At 44.4% G+C, this 24,792-nt stretch overlaps 1 protein-coding gene across 3 annotated transcripts in view; it reads right to left on the reverse strand.

Annotated features, from left to right (window-relative positions):
* The window catches only part of SH3KBP1 (SH3 domain containing kinase binding protein 1), a 464,745-nt gene that overhangs the window by 192,409 nt on the left and 247,544 nt on the right, over positions 1–24,792 (reverse strand). For all 3 annotated transcript variants that reach the window (XM_073667463.1, XM_073667464.1, XM_073667465.1), the window contains one exon: positions 5,291–5,417. In XM_073667463.1, coding sequence (XP_073523564.1) covers positions 5,291–5,417 — 127 coding nt within the window. The remainder of the gene's footprint in view (positions 1–5,290; positions 5,418–24,792) is intronic.

Here is a 24,792-nt window from a genome sequence, read left to right on the forward strand (position 1 = left end):
ACCGTAGGTCAATCCGGGTGGCAAGAGTTATTAAATCATCGAGAGTGGTAGGAATGTCCCGACCGGCAAGCTCATCTTTAATACGGCCGGACAGACCCTCCCAGAAGACGGAAACCAGAGCGTCGTTATCCCAGGCCAGCTCCAATGCAAGGGTACGGAACCGTATGGCATATTGGCCCACGGTGAGACTTTCCTGACGGAGGCGTAGCAGAGATGATGCGGATGAGGTCTTCCGTCCGGGTTCGTCGAAGACTTTCCGGAAAGCCGTAAGAAAAGCAGGCAAGTTGGATACCAGGGGGTCTCCTCTCTCCCATAGAGGATTTAGCCAGGCCAGGGCCTCCCCGGTGAGATGGGACATGATGAATGCAATTTTGGCCCGGTCGGAGTTAAACTGGTGAGATAATAGTTCAAAGTGCAGGGTGCACTGATTTATGAAGCCCCGAGCCTGGGCGGAGTCGCCTCCGAAGCGAGGAGGTGCAGAAAGCCGGGGTCCGGGGTAAGATACCATGGTATTAGTGGGCAGTGGAGCTGCCGGATTGCGAGACATGGCACTGGCGGAGGTTGCTGGTGGAGCAGTCAGAGTGTCCAGGCGAGTATTGACATTCCGCAGGTGACCCAGAATGGACTCCTGTTGGGACCTTTGACGGGACAGTTCAAGACACAGGTCCGAGAGCGAGGGAGCTTGGGTGCCACCGGGTTCCATGGCCCGAGCAAACTGTAACGGGTCTGGGAGGCGGAACCTCTGAGCTACTATACAAGGGGGCGGTCCTTGTAAGGGAGCTGGTGGCGACCAGGGAAGACGGGCTGGAAGTCTCAGCAGGTGAACGGGACAGTCTCTGAGTGAACGGGACAGTCTCTGAGTGAACGGGCTGGAGGTCACGGCAAGTGACCGGGGCAGTCTCTAGGTATAGGGTTGGTACGACCTGTGGCGGCTGAAGATAGACGTGAGCTCCCAGGTGAGCAGGCGAGAGTCTCTGGATGAACGGGTGGTCACAGCATGTGACGGCGGAGCCTCCAGGAAGACCAGCGGACAGGCGACAGATGAGCGCTCCCAGGTGAGCGGGCAGAAGTCTCTGGACAGGCGGGTGGTCACAGCACGTGACGGCAGAGCCTCCGGGTAGGCAAGCAGACAGGTAGCAGATGAGCGCTCCCAGGTGAGCGGGCAGGAGTCACTGGACAGGCAGGTGGTCACAGCACGTGACGGCGGAGCCTCCAGGTAGGCTAGCAGGCAGGTAGCAGATGTGCGCTCCCAGGTGAGCGGGCAAGCTGGTCCATAGACAGACTGACAGGAGTTGGAAGGCAGACCGTCGGACCTCAGGCAAGCAGGCAGGTAGCTGATGTGCGCTCCCAGGTGAGCGGGCAGGCTGGTCCTTAGACAGACTGACAGGATTAGTAAGGCAGACCGTCGGACCTCAGACTAGCAGGCAGGTAGCAAGTAATCAGGCAAGAATCTGGCAGGTAACTGGCAGGTAACTGGCAACGGGACCTGAGGGCTGAAGCACAGGTGAGACACAGGTGCAAACAACATTGCTCGGGCACCTCCATTTTGGAGGAGGTGCCTTATATATGGTAAAGTCCTCCGGCCATTGGCCGGGGACTCCTTAGGACGGCGCGCGCGGCCCCTTTAAGAGGGAGGGAGAGCGCGCGCGCGCGCCCTAAGCACAGTGGCCGGGAAGGAGCGCGCGCTGCCAGCAGAGCGGGAGAGGGACGCCGGGCACGGAGCAGAGCGGTGAGGGGAACAGCGTCCCTGCCTAGCAGAGGGCAGGGACGCCGGCACTACAGGCTCTCTTAGCTTGCACCTGTTCACACTTGTCTTTTTCTGTTTGGAAGTGCCGGTCAGTTTTTTGATATTTATGCCTAAACTGTAACATCACTGTATCTTTCTGGTTTATCCCGTGTCCCTGTGCTGTGACAATACTGTACTAATCATCTCTGTACTTTGATGTCACTGTATGTGTAATCGGCAGAAGGCTGAAACCAACAGAAAAGTTTAAACTCCTAACCTTGCAATTTTTTTCCTGTTTACAAACTATCTACCATCATTTTTTTCGTCTTGTAATTTTCAGATATTAAAGGGCATCATATACTTGTATTTTTTAAAAATATTAAAGAGTTTTGTCCAATGTAGTAACTGCGGGCATTTAGCTAGGATGTATCACCATTTCATGATTATGGGGTTTCAACATGGTCATAAGCTTCACATGCTGTCGTCACCACAGAGGCAGTGGCACTGGGGCAGTGCTGGAATACATATACTGTATGTGTAAATATAGAATATGGCTACAAAAATATAAAAAGGTCTACATATCCGTGTTAAAATTACAGGTTCTTCTCGTGTAAAAAATCATACAAAGAAGAATCATTTCAGAACCTTTTCCACCATTAATGTCATCCATAATCTGTACAAATCCATTGAGAAACAAATTGAAATAATTTTGAAGATGCTGTGATTCTGATTAATCCCATATAAAGTTTAGCAGTTTTAGTAGGATATTCTTGATACTTTCTTAGTAGCATTTTAAAGCAAAAGCTATAATCCATAGACAGCTTACTAAACAGCAAAGGGATCTCACTGTTGAAAGTTATCCGAAGGGTAAAAAAAAGTTTCAATGCATTAGATATACCATGTGAAGACAGTCATAAAGAAGTGGCTTAAATTTGGTGCAACAGTGAAATTTCCTTGAACTGTTTGTCCCTCAAAAATGCATGAAAAGTCAAAAAATAAAATTGGTCCGGTAGGCAGCCAAGAGACCTAAATCAAAATTAAAGCATGTGGGAAAACTTGTTATGGTCTGATGAGACCAAGATTGAACTTTTTGGCTATAATTCCAAATGATATGTTTGGGAAGCCAACACTTTGTATCACCAAAACACCATACCCTCAGTGAAGTATGGTGGAGAGGGCATTATGTTTTGGGGCTGATTTTTGGCAGCTGGACTGAGGCTTTAGTCAAGGTGTAGGAAATTATGAACAGTTTGAAATATTAGTCAATTTTGCATTAAAACCTCCAGGCCTCTGTTAAAAAGCTGAAGATGAATTTCAGCACAATAACGACTATAAGCACATCTCAAATCAACAAAAGTATGGTTTCACCAGAAGAAGATCAAAGATTTGGAATAGCCCAGGCCTGAAGCCAATTGAAAATGTGTGTTGACCTGAAGAGGGCGCAGTACTCAGGATATGCCCTCACTTACAGATTTGGAGCACTACTGTAAGGAAGACTGAATGTGGTCATATATTCAAAGTTCAAATCCAGCGAAAGTATTAATAAATGGTATGCATATTTGTACAACCACATTATTTTAGTTCTTTATTTCTCTTTTTTCCACCTGGGAAGGATTTCAGTTGAATAGTACAGATTATATTATAGGTGACGTTACAGGTAAAAAAAAGTTCTGAAATGATTCTTGGTATGTTTTTTTACATGATAAAAACCTGGCATTTTAACAGGGGTGTGTAGACTTTTCATATGCATTGCGGAATTATATACAGTGCTGGCCAAAAGTATTGGCGCCCCTGCAATTCTGTCAGATAATACTCAGTTTCTTCCAGAAAATTCTTTGGTATTATTTTCTTCATTTAATTTGTCTTCAAAGAAAAAACACAAAAAGAATTGTCCTAAAGGGGGTGGACAAAAGTATTGGCACTGTTTGAAAAATCATGTGATGCTTCTCTAATTCGTGTAATTAACAGCACCTGTAACTTACCTGTGGCACCTAACAGGTGTTGGCAATAACTAAATCACACTTGCAGCCAGTTAACATGGATTAAAGTTGACTCAACCTCTGTCCTGTGTCCTTGTGTGTACCACATTGAGCATGGAGAAAAGAAAGAAGACCAAAGAACTGTCTGAGGACTTGAGAAACCAAATTGTGAGGAAGCATGAGCAACCTCAAGGCTACAAGTCCATCTCCAAAGACCTGAATGTTCCTGTGTCTTCCGTGCGCAGTGTCATCAAGAAGTTTAAAGTCCATGGCACTGTGGCTAACCTCCCTAGATGTGGACGGAAAAGAAAAATTGACGAGAGATTTCAACGCAAGATTGTGCGAATGGTGGATAAGGAACCTCGACTAACATCCAAACAAGTTCAAGCTGCCCTGCAGTCCGAGGGTACAACAGTGTCAACCCGTACTATCCGTCGGCGTCTGAATGAAAAGGGACTGTATCGTAGGATACCTCAGGAAGACCCCACTTCTTACCCCGAGACATAAAAAAGCCAGGCTGGAGTTTGCCAAAACTTACCTGAGAAAGCCTAAAACGTTTTGGAAGAATGTTCTCTGTTCAGATGAGACAAAAGTAGAGCTTTTTGGGAAAAAGCATCAACATAGAGTGTACAGGAAAAAAAAAGAGGCATTCAAAGAAAAGAACATGGTCCCTACAGTCAAACATGGCGGAGGTTCCCTGATGTTTTGGGGTTGCTTTGCTGCCTCTGGCACTGGACTGCTTGACCGTGTGCATGGCATTATGAAGTCTGAAGACTACCAACAAATTTTGCAGCATAATGTAGGGCCCAGTGTGAGAAAAATGGGTCTCCCTCAGAGGTCATGGGTCTTCCAGCAGGACAGTGACCCAAAACACACTTCCAAAAGCACTATAAAATGGTTTGAGAGAAAGCAATGGAGACTTCTAAGGTGGCCAGCAATGAGTCAAGACCTGAATCCCATAGAACACCTGTGGAGAGATCTCAAAATGGCAGTTTGGAGAAGGCACCCTTCAAATATCAGGGACCTGGAGCAGTTTGCCAAAGAAGAATGGTCTACAATTCCAGCAGAGCATTATAAGAAACTCATTGATGGTTACTGGAAGCGGTTGTTCGCAGTTATTTTGGCTAAAGGTTGTGCAACCAAGTATTAGGCTGAGGGTGCCAATACTTTTGTCTGGCCCATTTTTGGAGTTTTGTGTGAAATGATCAATGATTTGATTTTTGCTTCATTCTCTTTTGCGTTTTTTCCTTGCAAGCAAATTAAATGAAGATAATAAGACCAAAGAATTTGTGATTGCAATCATTTTCTGGAAGAAACTGAGTATTATCTGACAGAATTGCAGGGGTGCCAATACTTTTGGCCACCACTGTATGCCTATATATGTTTGGTCTTGCGTTTTTTACTTTTTTTTCAAATGCAACCCATTCCTTGCTCTAGACTATTTTTTTTCCTTCATTTTTGGACAAACCCTTTTGAACTTAATTGCTGTTGTTTTAAAAAGGAAATATTATGTTTGAAATTAGCTTTACCCAAAATGATATCAAACTTAACAATATGATCATTTAATCATGTGTGATTTCCTTACCTTGCTTTATTTGGTGTTCTTCAAAATTTCCTCCAATTTCAGTTTCAGTCACAAGTTCTTTAATAAAATTGGAAGGAAACATGCCAGACTTTCCGTGGAGAATTCCCTCCCACCAGCCTTCCTCCACCTTCACAAAGCAAAAACAGCACAACTTTAGTTTTATATAATACTAACAATAAATAATAATAATAATAATAATGTTTAAGGCGAATAGTTAAAGTACTTGAAAATACAGGCCCAGATGTTGTTCAGTGTTGGAGTGAGAAGCGCCTCATTCAACTCTAATTCTTGATGAGCTTGGCGCAAGTTACGCCACAGCTTGTCAACAATTAGACACCACACACGTATCTCAAGCCAGCTAGATTTTTATGGATCTAGCTGCAAGTGGCATGAAAACACCAAAAGTTGCAATATTTTAGGTCAACCTGTTGCGCAACACTTTTGTGACTTTTCAAAGCAAGTTACTAAATCTGGCCTAATTGCTTTGATGAATCAGGGCCATAATGTTTAAGTTGGAGTCAGAGTAGATATGTGGAAACAACGTGGACAGTAGTGGAAGTTTCTAAAGACTAAAGAGGTAACAGACCGAAGTAACCATATGTACTCTGCTCACCCTGCCGTTGAGATAAATGCAAACCCTAAGATAAATATTTAATGGATATACTGTACAATAAATTTAATGCAAAGTAGTGATACAAATATGTTATTAACCACTTCGCAGCCTGTTTTTGCCTTCGTGATAGGGCCAATTTTTTCAATTCTGACCACTGTCACTTTATGAGGTAATTACTCTGGAACGCTTCAACGGATTTCCCTGAATCTGAGAATGTTTTTTCATGACATATTGTACTTCATGATAGTGGTAAAATTTATTCGATATAACTTGCGTTTATTTGTGAAAAAATTGGAAATTTGGCGAAAATTTTGAAAATTTCGCAATTTTCAAACTTTGAATTTTCATGCCCTTAAATCAGAGAGATATATCACACAAAATAGTTAATAAATAACATTTCCCACATGTCTACTTTACATCAGCACAATTTTGGAACCAAAATTGTTTTTTTGTTAGGGAGCTATAAGGGTTAAAAGTTGACCAGCGATTTCTCATTTTTCCAACAAAATTTAAAAAAACATTTTTTTAGGGACCACATCATATTTGAAGTCACTTTGAGGGGTCTTTATGACAGAAAATACCCAAAAGTGACACCATTCTAAAAACTGCACCCCTCAAAGTGCTCAAAACCACATTCAAGAACTTTATTAACCCTTCAGGTGCTTCACAGGAATTTTTGGAATGTGGAAGAAAAAAATTAACATTTAACTTTTTTCACAAAAATGTTACTTTAGACCCAATTTTTTTTATTTTCACAGGGGTAACAGGAAAAAATGGACCCCAAATTTTTTTGTGCAATTTCCCTTGAGCGTGCTGATACCCCATATGTGAGGGAAAACCACTGTTTGGGCGCACTGCAGGGTTCGGAAGGGAAGGAGCGCCATTAGACTTTTTGAATGTAAACTTTGTCTGAATAATTAGCAGACGCCATGTTGTGTTTGGAGAGCTCCTGATGTGCTTAAACAGTGGAAACCCCCCACAAGTGACACCATTTTGGAAACTAGACCCCTCAGGGAACTTATCTAGATGTGTGGTGAGCACCTTGAACCCCAAGGTGCTTCATAGAAGTTTATAATATTGAGCTGTAAAAATAAAATTTTCACATTTTTCCCACAAAAACGTTTTTCATCCCTTAATTTTGCATTATCATAAGGGTAATAGGAAAAATTGCACCATGAAGTTTGTTGTGCAATGTCTCCTGAACACGCTGATACCCCATATGTGGAGGCAAACCACTGTTTGGGCGCACGGCAGCGTTTGAAAGGGAAGGAGCGCCATTTGACTTTTTGAATGTAAAATTTGTTTGAATAATTAGCAGACGCCATGTCGCATTTGGGGAGCCCCTAATGTGCCTAAACAGTGGAAACCCCCCACAAGTGCCACCATTTTGGAAACTAGACCCCTTAGGGAACTTATCTAGATGTGTGGTGAGCACCTTGCACCCCCAGCTGCTTCACAGAAGTTTATAATATTGAGCCCTAAAAATAAAATGTTCACATTTTTCCCACAAAAAAAATGTTTTTCATTCCCTAATTTTGTATTATCATAAGGATAACAGGATAAATTGCACCATGAAATTTGTTGTACAATTTCTCCTGAGTACGCCGATACCCCATATGTGGGGGAAAACCACTGATTTGGTGTACGGCAGGGTTCGGAAGAGAAAGGAGCGCTATGTTGGCTGGGATAGGCAGCAGACACCATGTCACATTTGAAGAGTCGCTGACATGCCGAAACAGCAGAAACCCCCACAAGTGACCCCATTTTGTAAACTACACCTCTCAAGGAATTCATCTAGGGAAGTAGTGAGTATTTTTTAATTTTTAAATTTATACCATTGGGCAGTGAAAAAAGCATAATTATACTTTTACCACAAAAAAATGTTTTACCCTCAGATTTTACATTTTCACACAGGGCAATGGGTAAAAATGGTGCCGAAATGTGTCACACAATTTCTTCTAAAAGTGGCAATAACCCATATGTGGCTGTATCGTACCGCTCAGCCATACGGCGAGATCTGGGGGGTACGGAGTGCTATTTGACAATTGGAGAACAAATTATTGTAGAATAGGCATTTGGATTTGGGAGCACAAAATTTTCTGAATTTCTTTTGGGGGGCAAGGGCCATTTCGCTTTTCCAGAGCCTTTCTGCTACCAGTAACTTGGAAGTCCCTTATATTTTTAACAGATGATGGACCTGAGTGGGGACTAGCTTTTTTTGAGGACTGAGTTGAAGCTTTTATTGGGAACATTTTACGTAACATTTATCCGGCGCTCTAGGCTGAGCACTTACATCGGGGTTTCCATCTAAATTTCCAAGTGATGTAATTCAGATGAAACCCCTGCAGGATCCATTCACTGTAATGAGGCAGCAGAGTTACTCTGGACTCCGTCTGGCCTCTGTTTAGCGGTGTCCTTTTTTTCTGAAGTGCACAAAACTGTGGCCAACCGCACTTTTATGCACGCCTAAAACAAATGACACCATGGGATCACAGTCCAGATGGCATCCACAGTGGCCTATATCTGCCTCATTACAGAGAATCTTCCGTCATGGGTTCCGGCTGAATCACATATTTCAGAGATTTACACGGAAACTCTGGTGTAAGCGCTTAGCGCAGAGCGCAGGATAAATGTGAGCAGAGCCTTACTGCGATCTTTGGGAGACATAATAAACAAATCAGTAGCAGGTGAAGAATTGGTTTTATTTATTTTTTACGCCGTTCCTAGTGTGATATAACTGATTAGATTACTTTATTCTTTGGGTCGGTGCGATTAAAGAGATACCAGATTTATATCGGGTTTTTATGACTGACAGCTGTCAAACACTAAAAGACGCTTTTTTTGCAAAATCTAGTTTTTGCATCACCATATTTTGAGAGCTATAATTTTTCCATATGTCGGCCGACAGAGTCATGTGACGGCTTGTTTTTTGCGGGACGAGTTGACATTTTTATTGGTACCATTTTTGGGTAAGTGACATTTTTTGATCGGTTTCTATTCCGTTTTTTGGGAGGTAAAATTAACAAAAACAAACAATTCAGGAATTGTTTTTTGAGGTTTTTTTTTATTCTGCTCCGCGTGTGGTAAAAGTGATCAGGCAGCGTTATTCTTCGGGTCAGTACGCTTACAGCGATACTACACTTACTGTATTTTTTTTTTATGTTTTGGCGCTTTTACACAATAAAACAATTTTATAGAAAAAAATATTTTTTTTGCATTGCTTTATTCTGAGCGCTATAACTTTTTTATTTTTTGGCTGATAGAGCTGTATGGCGGCTTTTTTTTGCGGAACAAGATGACGTTTTCAGCGGTACCATTTTTATTTCTAGTTTGTTTTTTGATCGCATTTTTTTCCACGTTTTGTTTGGCGATATGATGAAAAAGCATATTTTTTTGCTCCGTTTTTTATTTATTTTTATTACGGTGTGCACAGAAGGAGTTAATTAGTGTGACAGTTTTATAGCTCGGGTTGCTTCGGACGCGGCGATACCAAATATGTGTACTTTTTTTGGTTTTGTAAAAATATGCGGATTTATTGGTTTAATATTTTATTTATTTATTTTTATTTATTTTGTGATTTTTTTTTTAGCAGTTTAAAAACTTTTTTTAAACTTTTTTTTACATTTTTACTTAGTCCCTGTATGGGACATTAATTTTTATTTTTCTGATCACTGATCTCATGTAATGTAATAGACATGTATTACATTACATGAGATCTTCGCTGACTGTTTCACAGTCAGTCTCCTGCCTGGCTTGAGCTGCAGGCTGAGCCAGGCAGGACACCATATATGGCAGATCTGGAGGCGGTCATGTGACCTCCAGCTGTCATAGCAACCCCAGGTCCTGGAAGCTATCAGGGGTCGTCGGAGAGGTAAGTAAGACGACCCCCTCTCCTACTTCTATCTTCTATATGCCGCGATCACTATAGATCACGGCATATAGAACATAGCAAAGGGTTAACATCACTGGGACCTGATGTCCCCTGTCAGAGCTAACGCTCTGCACCGGAATTGCAGCGCTTGCAGGACCCTGGAGGTCCTGAGCGCTGCGAGACCACCCACCGTTTTTAAACGTCGGCGCTGCACAGAGCCCAGCAAGCGCCGACGTTTATCTACAGTGGGCGGTCGGGAACCGGTTAAAGGGTTTTCCTCACGTTGTCTTTCAAGCAATTCTGAGCACTGCAGTCTCCTTACAAGTCTCCTTAATTCCTGGCTTCTGGTGGGACGGGCTCTCCTCCTTGAGTGGCAGCTCTGGTGCATGGAACTGTAGTATTAGCAGAACTATAAAGTTCTACTGTAAAATATTCAGTCATCAGTGGTTTGTTCTGGAGAGTACACTGTTATCACTATAGTTAGATATAAAGATAACAGGGTATTTGAACAAGTACACAGCCCCATACAGCAAGTGCCCTGATTATGATACCTAATCTGGGAGAAGCCTATGTTGCAGGCTGGTGATTTTGCAAGATTTATAACAGCAGCTAGTCAGGAGCTGAGAGGGAAGGGAAGGAAGGTGAGGAGCTAACTCCTGTATAGAAATCAATGGGCAGGAGGGAGGTACTGGGGTAATAGGAGTTAACCTCTCTCCTGGAATCTAACTAATGTGCACTATGAGCCAGGGTCTGGGCATGCACTAGTGGCTGAACTCCATGGAAACAAGTAGTACACTGTGAAAGATCAAAGCTCTAATTACAGGAGAATGACAACAGATAGAAAAAGCAAGTAAATTGCAAACTTGCTTATTTTCATGCAGTCTAATTAAAACAATGTAATAACATGAGAATACCCCTTTAAGTAAAAAGCTACACATAAGAAATTATGTCCCTTTTCAAGGGTGACTTCACGCACAAAAAGAAACACAGGCCATGATTCATCCCACAGTTTTCCACAGAACTCCGGCTTAAACTGAAATGTTGCAACATTTCTGGGCAACTCATAGTTGACCAAAAATTTGGCATTCAATACCAGTCCTTTCAGCGTGCCAACTTTTTAAAAACTTTGTAGTACTTAACCAAACTTGTCGGCCAAGCGCAATCGACAAATTTATCATAAATAAATAATAGATAATTTATGCAAAAATCATGACCGGAGTACTTTTCTTGTGGTGGCAAACAGCAGCTGAAAGATAATTATAATAATACTTTTATTTCAATAGCACCAACATATTCCGCAGCACTTTACAATTCAGAGGGTACATGTACAGACAATATCAGACTTTACTGAGGAACACATAGTTCAACAATTCAACCCCTTAACGCAAAATGTTGTTTAGGTATGCCATTGCTGGGGTGCCCGATCGTGAAGGGGGCTCAGAAGCTGAGCTGTCTCCGCATATGGTAGATGCCGGACATATTACATAGCCGGCATCTATGTCTAAAAGCAGCAACGGAGTTGAGCGCTGATAGCTGCAGTTAACCATTTAAATATCAGTCAATCTTTAACTGCAACATTTAAATGGAGCGGTTGCCGATGCTCGCAAGCACTGTCTCCCATCGGAGCCTGCATCACGATCACAAGGCATCAATGCATTACCATAGTAGTCCGATGTCTGCCGAAGGCTTCAGTCACTGCCATTTTGGTACTCTTTTGGAGCTCAGCCAGAGACAGTGATTTTCATTGAACACTGCAATACTATGGTATTACAGTATATAGTATAAGCAATTGGACAATCATGGGTTCAAGTCCCCTAAGGGGACAAAAAAGTAAAGTTTAAAAAAAAAAAGTTTTTTGACCTTAAAAAAAGAAACCTAAAAAATTAAATGATCACCTTTTACCTGCCATTAAAAATAAAGAAATAAGAAAGTAAATAAATAAAGTTTGGTCTATTAACATACAAAATCAATTAAGCCACATGGTAAATGCCATAAAGTGAAAAAAAAAAGAATTGCATATTTTTGGTCATCACTCCCCCCTAAAAAATGCAATAAAAAGCAATTATAACACTGTATGTACCTCAAATTGGTATTGATAAAAACAATACTTTGCCTAACAAATGTCAAGATTTCACACAGCTCACTCAATGGAAAATTGAAAACCTTACAGGTCCTGAAAAATGGAGACACAAACAAAAATGTTTTTCATACTTCTGATTTTTTTTTTACCACGTGTATAAAAAAAATCTAAGCAAGTTTGGTATTACTGTAATCATAATGACCTGGAGAAACATGTTATCAGGTCATTTTTACCACAAAAAACTTAAAAAATGTTGGAATTTAAATTTTTTTACCATTTTATCCTACTGGAATTTTTTTCCTATTACATTACATGGTAAAATAAACACTAATTCAAAACTACAACTTGTTCCACAAAAAACAAGTCCTCATGCACTTATGTAGAAAGAAAAATAAAAATGTTATGGCTTTTCGGGGAAGCCTAGGGAAAAATGCAAACATAAAAACGTTAGTGACCACCAATACGTCTTTTTTACTGATTTGAGATATAAGTGAATAGCATCCCCCGATGGGTGAAAATGCAGCAGCTGTTGGCTGTACGCTATAGCTGCATCAGCCACGATTAGTGCTGGCACTAAACATGACTCCTAAGGTGCTGCTGTCAATAGTGACTATGGCATTTAGATGGTTAACAGAGTGTGGGGGCTCCCTCTTTAACCCCATCGGCACCCTGAGATCATGATTGTGTGGGACTGATTTTTGCCATGGCAATTTACGGACAAATAACGGCCTTAGAATCTGCCAGGTATAGTGATCTGTTTAGAAGTTAGCAACATTTAAGTGGTAAAAATAAAATTTTTCATTCCTGCCATGCCACTTTGCATTAATTCCTGAAGAGCACCTAAACGGTTAATAAACTACCTGACAGTAGTTTTGAATAGGTTGAGGGGTACTGTTTTTAAAATGGTATCACTTTTTGGGAGATTCCAATATATAGGAACCCCAAAGTTATTTCAAAACTGAATAGATCCCTATAAATAAGTTTTGTAAATTTCCTTGAAAAAAAATGAAAAATTGCTGCTACACTTTTAAACCTTCCAAAATCCGAACAAAATAAAAAAACATTCTACAAATGGTGTTGATGTAAATCAGACATGAGGGAAATGCTATTTATTAACTATTTGTGTGGAATGACTATCTGGATTAAAAAGATAATCATTCAAACTTTGAAAATTGCCAATTTTTTTTAAATTTTGTCAAATTTCTGATATTTTTAGAAATAAATGCAAAACATAATCAACCTAGATTTACCATTAACATAAAGTACAATGTGCAACGAAAAAACAATCTCAAAATCACTGGGATATGTTGAAACACCCCAGGGTTATTGATACATAAAGTGACACTGGTCAGATTTGAAAAATTTGGCCTGGTCACTAAGAGTTTAAAAAAAGTGAGGGCCCTGTTTGCAAGCTTACAATCTATATGGAACTAGGAGAGACACAAAAGGTAAAATAAAGTGCTTGCCTTGTATGATCCAGCTATCATTATAATAAATAAGGAAATAAAAGCACAGCTGCAGGAACCGGTTGTAACATACCTGGCAGCGTCCTTGCATAGTGGTCCATCTCCCACTGTGCAAGAGCGCGCACTTGATCTCCAGTCCAGTCAGCTAGCCTGGCTTCCCTCCATGCTGTCTGCTTGCCTCTGTTTCTGCTGCTTAAGGGCGGCGCCCGATCACTTCCAGCTTCTTGTAGCTGCTGCAGGCACACCCCTTGTGCGTCCTCAGCCTATTGCTGTCTGTCACCTGGTATTTAACCCAGCTCCTCCCTGGAATCCATGCCTGAACATTGTGTTCTGTCAGTTGGCTTCCGGTCACTGATGTGCCAGGTCCTGTCTACGCTTCCTGCCTTGCGGTATCAGTTCCCGTGTCTGAACTGTGTCTTGTCTGAACTATCTTCTAGCCTGTTGTCTTCTGCCTATACTGGAGGCTGTATTTCCAGGCCAGTGTGAACACGCTCCTAGCCTGTTCTTTCCGCCTTTAGGGGCCACATACCTAGACCCGTTCCTGTATCTTGCCAGTTCCTGTCTGAACACGCTCCTAGCCTTTTTGTTCCGCCTTCTAGGGGCTGCATACCTAGACCCGCTCCTGTATCTTGCTGCTGTGTCTGTTCTTGTCTGAATACTCTCCTAGCCTGTTACCTGTTTTTCTCTATGTCCATACCTTCCCTTTTCCTGCAGAATCTGATCCCGTACCTAACTCCTACTCGTTGTCCCTGTACTCCCGTTTGTGAGTTTAGAGTCCACTCGCTACTTCATTGCAAGTATCCTGTGTGTACCTGGTTCTGCCTTTCCCTTCCAGTCTGTTCCGTGTGAACAGAGCCCTGTCCCCTCTGCTCTGCCTTGCTAGCTGCTCCGGCAGTCTCGCTCTGCTCTGACCCTTTGCTCGCTGCTCCGGCAGTCTCGCTCTGCTCTGACCCTTTGCTCGCTGCTCCGGCAGTCTCGCTCTGCTCTGACCCTTTGCTCGCTGCTCCGGCAGTCTCGCTCTGCTCTGACCCTTTGCTCGCTGCTCCGGCAGTCTCGCTCTGCTCTGACCCTTTGCTCGCTGCTTCGGCAGTCTCGCTCTGCTCTGACCCTTTGCTCGCTGCTTCGGCAATCTCGTCCTGCTCCTCTCTCGCTCACCGCTCCAGGCGGTCTCGTCTTGTTCTGCTCTTGCTCGCCGCTCTGGGCGGCCTCACTCTGCTGTTTGTCCACCGCATCTGCGGTTCTGTTCCTGAGTCTGTACTGGGTCCTATCCACTCGGTGCTCCAACCTGTCGTACCTGCCAGTACCTCCCTGCCTGCATACCAGTCGGGCTTACCAGCATCCGCCAATCTGCATACCAGCCGTGTCTGCCTATACCCAGCAGTCTGTGTGCCAGCCTAACCTGCCTGTTCCTGTATTCCCCTGTGTGGATCAACAGCCGTGTCCGGGGTCTGTCCTGGAGTAGCACCTGGTCCTTCTGCTCGGTTCCTCCTTGGTGCACTGGCGTCGTATGCTGTCATGCGACCCTGGTCGGATCGGGTGGATACTTAGTTACGCCCCTCCAGGTATTCACTCTCCGGCACGGTCCAGTGGAATCACTACATACACACGCACACACCACTCAGCCCGGGCGTGTGCATTACACCGGTCATCAGTCAGTATCTGTATAAGTACAGATATAAAGTGCTGATGAGTGGATGGAGGGTGTAGAAACAGATAATAGAAATTACCAGATTCTGAGGAAAATTTAGAAAGGGACAGCAGTTAGATTAGTGAGGTGATGTCTAAAGAGATGTGTTTTTAGGGCATGCTTGAAACTCTTCATATTATAAATTAATTGGAGTACCTGAGGTAGTGAATTCCAGAGTACTAGTGCAGCACGAGAAAAGACTTAGAAATGAAGGATGTTAGACTTACATCATTAGCAGAACTGAGAGGTCAGTGCAGAATTGTGGAGAGCTTTGTGTGTAAGTGTGAAAGTTTATGTTGTATTCTGTAGCAAATAAACAGCCAGTGCAATGACTGGTGCAGGATGGAGGCACCGTTGTAGTGGCTGGATAGAACTATGACCCTAGCTGCTGCATTCAGGACAGACTGGTGAGGAGAGTTTAAGAAGTGGGAGACCGATTAGTAGAGAGTTGCAGTAGTCCAGACGAGAATGAATAAGAGCAACAAGTAGGAATTTTTGCAGTTTTAAAGTAAGAAAAGGGTGGATTCTAGAGATGTAGAGGTGCAGGTGACATGGGTGTACGAATGACTAGATATAGGTAGCGAAGGAATGATCTGAGTCAAATATAATCCCAAGACAGTGCTTAAGCAGCTTTGGCATTAATACATTTGGAAAACAATATTCCTGTGCAAAACTCCAGTCTTAATTAAACAGTTTTTGGGATAATTTTCTCAATCAAAGCCAAAAGTGGATTTCCAAGGAAAATATAAAAGAAAGACTTCTCTTTCAAGCTGGACCCATTTATGGCTCTGGCTCAAAAAAATGCAAGCCCCTCTTCTGGCAATCAAGGAAAGGAGGGGGCAGCAGTGGGACCTATATCAATTTAACAGTTATTAACTATCCACTGAATAGGTAATAACTTGTTTAATCTGGGATAACCCTTTAATTTCTTCCATAATAGGTGTTCATTATGCCTAGACATATAGCTATTTTATATCTTTTCAGATATTAAAACAATGACACTGATTAACAAGGCAGTGTTTACAGATCTCATTTTAGCGAACTGTCACTGCTTTAACACCGGAAATGACAAATAATTCATGAGTTATTACTTTTGCTTTATTGGAAATATGAAAGTTATCATAGCTGTTGCAGGCACAAAATGTAATTGAAGGCCCATAAAACTGCGCTTCTGGTTTCTCTAATACTGTTTTTCTGACATGTGCAAAATTGATAGCATATTGTGCACGCAATAAAATATTGTGTAACATACACAGCTGAGAGAATATGACAGCTGCCAAAGCACACTGTGTAGATGAAATATCAATGTAAAGTGAAAGACAGTGGAGAGTCACTAGGCTAAATATGGCACCAGTTGTCTTACAGGCCTTGCACCTGCTTTAGACATTTTGTGGCTTGTCCGATAATTGGGGTTGCTTTGTTATCGTTTTCAAAAAGGGGTGTGCTTCAATATATAATTCCATGCAAGGTTGCCAACCTGAATTTTTACTTTTTCTGGACAGCTTGTCAAAAAATCATGGACAGTCTACATCTTTTACGGACACATTGGAAAATCATGACAAATCATTATAAGTGATACATGTCTACAGGCCTTAATTCTGATATGAAAACATTAGATGCACCCACTGAACTGTAACATGGTGATAATTGCAATCAGCATAATCTGTCTAAATGTCTTCACCTTAAAGGGAATCTGTCAGCAGGTTTTTGCTACCTCATCTGAGAGCAGCCTGATGTAGGCAAAGAGAAGCTGAATCCAACTATGTATCACATAGATTACTGGGTACAGACGTTTTCACGCAATCAGAGCTTTTAGATTTAGCAATGAAGCAAAGCTGAGGAAGCTAACCCCTCCCACACCAGGCTCTGTATTTACAATATCCATAGACAGTGAGCTGCTTATCACAAGAGGGGGAGTGTTGGACCAGGGCTCACACAACTAGCTAGTCACAGCAATGATAAGCTACTGGTGGTAAAACAATCATAGTAAGCAAACTAAATCTCAGTGCTTGATAAGAGACGCATTGTTGAAATCAGTATTTTAACCAGGGCTGTGGAGTCGGGAGTCGTGGAGTCGGAGTCAGAGCCCATTTTGGTGGAGTCGGAGTCGGTATAAAATGGACCAACTCCAACTCCTAAAATATATAATACATTGGGTACAGTAGTTCAATGCAGTTTGTGGGGAATATTTTTTCATAAAAATTTGGGAAAGTTATGAAACGTCCTATAAATGTCTGTCCTATTCCTGATCTAAGGGTCTAGACTTTTAGGTGAGATTAATCTGTGCTACAGTAAATTTATCACTTAAACATGAGCCATGTATGAGGGAGTCGGAGTTGGAGTCGGAGGTTTGGCTTACCGACTCCACAGCCCTGGTTTTAACCCTTGCCTTATGCTGCCTACAGATTACATAGCAAAACCCTGCTGAGGGATACCTTTAAAAAAAAATCCCAGACGCCCCCCCTTTTTTAAGGACATAGGAAAAAGTACCTTATTTTTACAGACAGTACTGGACAACTGGCTACCCTGATGCAATGTGGCAAAAAATGTATAGCACAAAGTAAGCTAGCTAATAAGTGGGGTAAATAAATGTAGTGCATCATCAGATTGTCCATTCTATTACCTAGCATTAGCCATTGTGATAAATTTGCTGCATTTTAACACTGTCTCATCTATGGTTGCGATGACATCACAACCGCCCCCTGGCAGCACCTGACACCTAAGGCAGAAACCGCTGGAGAGTGGTCAGGTGAGTATGTGACAGAGCCTGCTGTATTCATGAAGGAAGCACCCCCACTTCCTCCCAAACCCTCATCAGTAACTGACAGCCACCCATTACACGTGCAGATATACCACCATAAGTCACTGATAAGGTGCCTGGGAGGAGGCCATATTCTGTAAGTACTATGAGACAAATGGCACCATATTTTTTGTGCTATTCTGGCTAATAAAACAGCGGACCTGTCCCAAAAATATGCTGAATATTATTGTGACAGATGTGCTTTAAAGAGGACCAAGTCAAAAGTGGCCCCATATTTTGCTATTGTTTTATTCCTGCTGATCACCTGTGTATTGTTTTTGTTTTTTTCAAATCTGCCACACGGTTCCAGAGATATGGCTCTTTGTAATCATTGCTAATTTTTATGGTCTTTACCAAGGGATGTTGATCACAGGGTAATAATGCAGAATCACATGAACCATGACATTTTCCAAAAGAATCAAGTGAGCCTCGACCCCTTGATGAAGATTAGGTTATAATTTATGTAAAGTTCCACTGAATGTTACCAGACAGTCTCTGGGGGGGGTGTAATTCTTCCCCTGCATCAGGTTGACCAATCATAAGCAGCATCACACAGGGGAGAAAAGAACACACCCTCACCCCTTCACTGATTTCTGCAGCTGCTATGTAGAGATATAGCAGAGCTGAGATATGTATCATTACTAACCCTTTCAGATCTCATCTCACAGCAGCCAGTGTGGGGGGATGGTGAGTACTGACAGCACTGTGAGATAAGATCAGGTAGGCTTTGTAATGATTTATAACTTAGCTTTGCTGTATCTCTACACAGTGACTGCAAAGAACAATGAGAAGAGGAGGGCATGTTCTTTATTCACCTGCATATAACTGGTCAACCTCATGCAGTGGAAGAAGTACACGGTGACGCCCCACAGACAAATCTCTGGTAACACCCTTTGAACTATATTATAACTTACAACATAAACTTTATAAACTAATATTTCCACAACGGAGAAGAGAAGTAAAAAAAAAAACTGTTTTATTGTCCTAAGCAGCCACTATTCCATCATGGCCAGTTCTACATGCTAAAACGGGTGAAAGGTCCTTTTTTAAAGGGATATATCAGCTTTGGACAATTCTTATTTCTCAACAGGGATTCCTAACAATAACTCATCAAAAAATGTGTGACACAAAGAAAACTCCAAACAAGTGTTCAATTTCCCTGCAGCACTCCCACAGAATTAAAACAATTCACTATTATTTTACTGAAATCTTTGTTTTATCATGTAATACCTGCTTCTCTAATGTAAAAATACTTTGCATCCATTTTTCCAATGTTCCTATTCTTTTCTTTCAGAATTCTCTATTAGGGTAATTAATAATTGGGTTTGGAAACCTAATGGATGAAAGTAATTTTCCACTTACTAAATCATAAAAGGCTATTTGAGTCAGGTAAAGACATAGTATATTAAGTAGATCACATTCCTTGCTCACTGTGGATCGGGCCATGACATACAGTAGTCGGTAAATTGACACAATGATTGTAAGCTCAAGGGCAACCTAATAAGTAGCGGAGCTTGGCTGAGAGTGTTATACAGGATGTCCATGAGCACGAATACAAATATACCAATAAAATGAAGTCTGCTCTGCTCATGAAAACTGTGGAAGTCAATGATGTTTAAGGGCAAACTGATGGTAACTTCATTATATCAGATAAAATAACATCTATTTGCATTTTCCCTAAATATATTGATGTATAAAACAAATCCATAAAAGCCATAAAGCTTATTACAAAGATAAGAGCATTCTGCTCCTTTACTTTATTATATATAAGTGCTAATGAGAGAAGCATCAGGCACATACGTGGGTGGAGGACAATGTTTTGTAATACAGATTATTGCAGCTTTGCAAATATTTAGGTCACATTTCCTTGTGGAAGAATGATTTCAGGTCAGAACTGTAGCAAGGCTTTCCTTCACCTGGGGCAAAAGTACAGTTCACTATCCTGGCCCTCCAATTAAATACCTTGGCCAAGGCAGAAGTGTTTTTTTTTAGCCCCCATTTACACCCAAACACTCAGATTTCACACAGATGTGTGAATGCATCCCGATGCCTCAGTTTTTGAGTGCTGTCCGACATGCTTGAAGTCTCACAGATCCATTCAAACATCCATGAAAATGACAGATTCGAGAATGAGATTGGTGAAACTTGGAGCATGTCTGAGCTGACACAGAGGATGAGAATAGGACGTACTCAGCGGGTCTGTGTGTTGTCCGATAAAAAATCATGCAAAATACTGACATTCATAAGGATGTGGAGACTGGAGCAATGTACCTTTTCTTCAATACGTACAAATATTTACACTGTCACCTAAGAATGCACTGACCGATAAGTCTGCAGTCATATGAATCCCACCCATTGCACACACTGTGCGCTGCAGGGATTCGCCGGTTTCAGACCCGGGACCCGAGGATATGTATGAGTTATATAAACCCATAGGCGGGTTATAATGAGGGCAATCTTGGCTACCGCTCGGGGCCCGGTGCTCTGGGGGGCCCATGGCAAAATTGCCCTCATTATAATATGTGCGGTGCGGCGGCGCCAATGCAGCACACACCAGCAGGCAGAGGCGGTGGGGCCCCCGGACCGCTCCCCCAGCAGCTGCGCAGTGCCCCTGCTTCTTTGTCGGCCGTGCCAGCACTGCACCTGTTAACTTCCCTGTGTGCGGCCGTGTCTGCTAGTGTGATGTCACGCACTGCTACTTACCACCGGAAAGGAGCTGGACGACTGGAGCCGAGCCGGGGGATGGTGAGGGTGTGTGTCTGTGTGTGTCACAGTGTGTGTGTGTGTGTCACAGTGTGTCTGTGTGTGCAGATATCATTGTGTGATGTCTGTTTTATATGTATTTTTGTGTTTCAAATGTGTTTATGCGTGTATGTACAGTATATGTCTGTATATGTTTGTGTGTGTGTGCATGACAGCGTGCAGCCTCCTCCCGCTGTATCTGGAGGGCACTGTGCCTCCTCCCGCTGTATCCGGGGGGTGCCGTGCGGCCTCCTCCCCATGTATCTGGGGGGCACCGTGCGGCCTCCTCCCGCTGTATCTGTGGGGCGCCGTGCGGCCTCCTCCCACTGTATCTGCGGGGCGCCGTGCGGCCTCCTCTCCTTGTATCTGGGGGGCGCCGTGTGGCCTCCTCTCGCTGTATTTGGGTGGCGCCATGCGGCCTCCTCCCGCTGTATCTGGGGGGAGCCGTGCGGCCTCCTCCCACTGTATCTGGGGGGCGCAGTGCGGCCTCCTCCTGCTGTATCTGGGGGGCGAAGTGCGGCCTCCTCCTGCTGTATCTGGGGGGCGCCGTGCGACCTCCTCCCCTTGTATCTGGGGGGCGCCGTGAGGCCTCCTCCCTCTGTATCTGGGGGGCGCCGTGCGGCCTCCTCCCGCTGTATCTAGGGGGTGCCGTGCGGCCTCCTCCCGCTGTATCTGGGGGGCGCTGTGTAGCCTCCTCCCGCTGTATCTGGGGGGAGCCGTGCGGCCTCCTCTCGCTGTATCTGGGGGGAGCCGTGCAGCCTCCTCTCGCTGTATTTGGGTGGCGCCGTGTGGCCTCCTCCTGCTGTATCTGGGGGGAGCCGTGCGGCCTCCTCCCGTTGTATCTGGGGGGGGGCCATGCGGTCTCCTCCCGCTGTATCTGGGGGGCACCGTGCAGCCTTCTCCCACTGTATCTGGGCGGCGCCGTGCGGCCTTCTCCCGCTGTATCTGGGGGGCGCCGTGCTGCCTTCTCCCGCTGTATCTGGGGTGCGCCGTCCCGCTGTGTATAGATGGCTACTTGCGGCCTCCTGTGTATAGATGGCTACGTGCAGCCTCCCGCTGTGTATAGATGGCTACGTGCGGCCTCCCGCTGTGTATAGATGGCTACTTGCGGCCTCCTGTGTATAGATGGCTACGTGCGGCCTCCCGCTGTGTATAGATGGCTACGTGCGGCCTCCTTCTGTGTGTATATGGCTATGTGCTTTCTCTCGCTGTGTATAGATGGCTACGTGCGGCCTCCTGCTGTGTATAGATGGGTAAGTGCGGCCTTCCGCTGTGTATAGATGGCTACGTGAGGCCTCCCGCTATGCGTGTATGTATATGTCTGTATATGTTTGTGTGTGCATGACTGCATGCGGCCTCCTCCCACTGTATCTGGAGGGCACTGTGCCTCCTCCGGCGGTATCTAGGGGGCGTCGTGCGGCCTCCTCCCCTTGTATCTGGGGGACGCCGTGCGGCCTCCTCCCGCTGTATCTGGGGGGCGCCATGCGGCCTCCTCCTGCTGTATCTGGGGGGCGCCGTGCGGCCTCCTCCCGCTGTATCTGGGGGACGCTGTGCGGCCTCCTCCCACTGTATTTATGGGTGCTGTGCAGCCTCCTCCTGCTGTATCTGGGAGTGCCGTGCGGCCTCCTCCCGATGTATCTGGGGGGAGCCGTGCAGCCTCCTCTCGCTGTATTTGGGTGGCGCCGTGAGGCCTCCTCCTGCTGTATCTGGGGGGAGCTGTGCGGCCTCCTCCCGTTGTATCTGGGGGGGGCCATGCGGCCTCCTCCCGCTGTATCTGGGGGGCGCTGTGCAGCCTTCTCCCACTGTATCTGGGGGGCGCCATGCGGCCTTCTCCCGCTGTATCTGGGGGGCGCCGTGCTGCCTTCTCCCGCTGTATCTGGGGTGCGCCGTGCGGCCTCCTCCTGCTGTATCTGGGGGGCGACTCCTGGCCTCCCGCTGTGCATAGATGGCTATGTGCGGCCTCCTGCTGTGTATAGATGGCTACGTGCGGCCTCCCGCTGTCTATAGATGGCTACGTGCGGCCTCCTTGCGTATAGATGGCTATGTGTGGCCTCCCGCTGTGTATAGATGGCTACGTGCGGCCTCCTGCTGTGTACAGATGGCTACATGCGGCTTCCTGCTGTGTATAGATGGCTACGTTCGGCCTCCTGCTGTGTATAGATGGCTACGTGCGGCCTCCTGCTGTGTATAGATGGCTACGTGTGGCCTCCCGCTGTGTATAGATGGCTACGTGCGGCCTCCCGCTGTGTACAGATGGCTACGTGCGGCCTCCCGCTGTGTATAGATGGCTAAGTGCGGCCTCCTGCAGTGTATAGATGGCTAAGTGCGGCCTTCTGCAGTGTATAGATGGCTACGTATGGCCTATTGCTGTGAATAGATGGCTACGTGCGGCCTCCTGCTGTGTATAGATGGCTACATGCGGCCTCCCGCTGTGTATAGATGGCTACGTGCGGCCTCCTGCTGTGTATAGATGGCTATGTGCGGCCTCCTGCTGTGTATGGGAGGATTGTGGCAGCTCATATTGTGTGTAGGGTCTCATATTGTATATAGGTGATGTCAGCATACTTAATTGTGCTCAATATTAAGTCATACAATTAATGTAAAAAAAATGATTATAATATATTAATATTGTGCCAAATTAATTTCATATGAACTATCACATGATCTATCAAAGGGGATCATGTGATATGTCACATGAAACATCAGGTGTGTGTGTGTGGAGGAGGGGGGCCCACGCCTTCTAAACTGCCCGGGGTCCTTTCTACTTTTAATCCACCCCTGTATATACCCCCGGCCAGTGAGTGCGTCCTTGCTCCATTCACTTGTATTGACCGAGGCCACGCCCTGTCTAGTGACGCGAAGGGCTGTGTCGGAGCCCATTTTGGTGGAGTCGGAGTTGGTATAAAATGGACCGACTCTGACTCCTAAAATATATAATAAATTGGTTACAGTAATTCAATGCAGTTTGTGGGGAACATTTTTTTATAATAATTTGGGAAAGTTATGAAATGTCCTATAAATGTCTGTCCTATCCCTGATCTAAGGGTCTAGACTTTTAGCTGAGATGAATCTGTGCTACAGTAAATTCATCACTTAAACATGAGCCATGTATGAGGGAGTCGGAGTCATGGAGTCAGAGTCGGTGTCATGGAAATTAAGGAGTCGGAGTCGGAGGTTTGGCTTACCGACTCCACAGCCCTGGTGACGCAGACGTCTATGGAGCGAGGATGCGTCCACTGGCGTTATATATGGAGATGGCTACTCCTAGTAAGCACCTGTACAAATCTATTTTCTGTTTGGAAGTGACAGCAGTCTTTTGATATTCCTCCAATGGTAAAACACCTCACAGAGGAAAGCTGCTTTTCTATTGGAGGAGACTGATGGACAGGTCTGATCAGACGTTCCTCCACCAGAAGCCATTGCATGGACTGGAAAGCTGGTCAGTGTGTAAGGAAAGCTGCACTAACGAGAGAAAGTGGCCGATGTCTTAGGTCTTTTTTTGAGCATAAAACTGTCATAATTTCTCAGCCAGCCCCAGCAATCACCTTGCTGAAGATGAGAGGATTGTGCTCATACTAATCATGGGGCATTGGGGTTAAGCATATAGGATCAGCGATATTTCTGACCCTCGGTGTTAAAGGGATTCTGTCAGTAGGATGAACCCTCCTAAGCCGTCTATATGGGAATGCTGGTCATAGGAAGCTGAATAAAATGATATGTTGTTATCTGGATTTTGAAGTCTTATTCTAGAGAAATCAACATTTTTCTTATATGCAAATGAGCTATTAAAATCTATTGGGTGGACACTGATCTGCATGAGAATCTGCCCCCAGGGCTTGTTTTAGATAACAGGGGAGTTCCCAGTGTGATGTGTAATGGCCGCTCTCTGCTCTCCTGATCTCACTGCAGAGCTGTGTGTGATTATACCTTACACATCTGCAGGTTCTTCTCAGCTTCCATCTCACAGGCAGACAGGGCTGTAATACAGCAGAGCTGTGAGAGCTGCAGCTGCTAACGTATTTGTGATGAGACAAAGTTCAGTTCCACTGTATTGTGTTAGTTACATATCTCACACTAGTAACATCCCCTTTTATATAAAACTAGATGGTGGCCCGATTCTAATGCATCGGGTATTCTAGAATAGGTATGCGGCCGACGGGGCGCAATTAGCAGAGCGGTGTTTAAATTTTGCGCCAAAATCGCTGATTGGTCGCGTTCGGCAACCGCGACCAATCAGCAAAGC

The sequence above is a fragment of the Phyllobates terribilis genome, unplaced genomic scaffold (genome assembly GCF_046119375.1).
Source record: "Phyllobates terribilis strain yellow unplaced genomic scaffold, ASM4611937v1 Scaffold_2__4_contigs__length_985480577, whole genome shotgun sequence".
NCBI classification, from domain to species: domain Eukaryota; kingdom Metazoa; phylum Chordata; class Amphibia; order Anura; family Dendrobatidae; genus Phyllobates; species Phyllobates terribilis.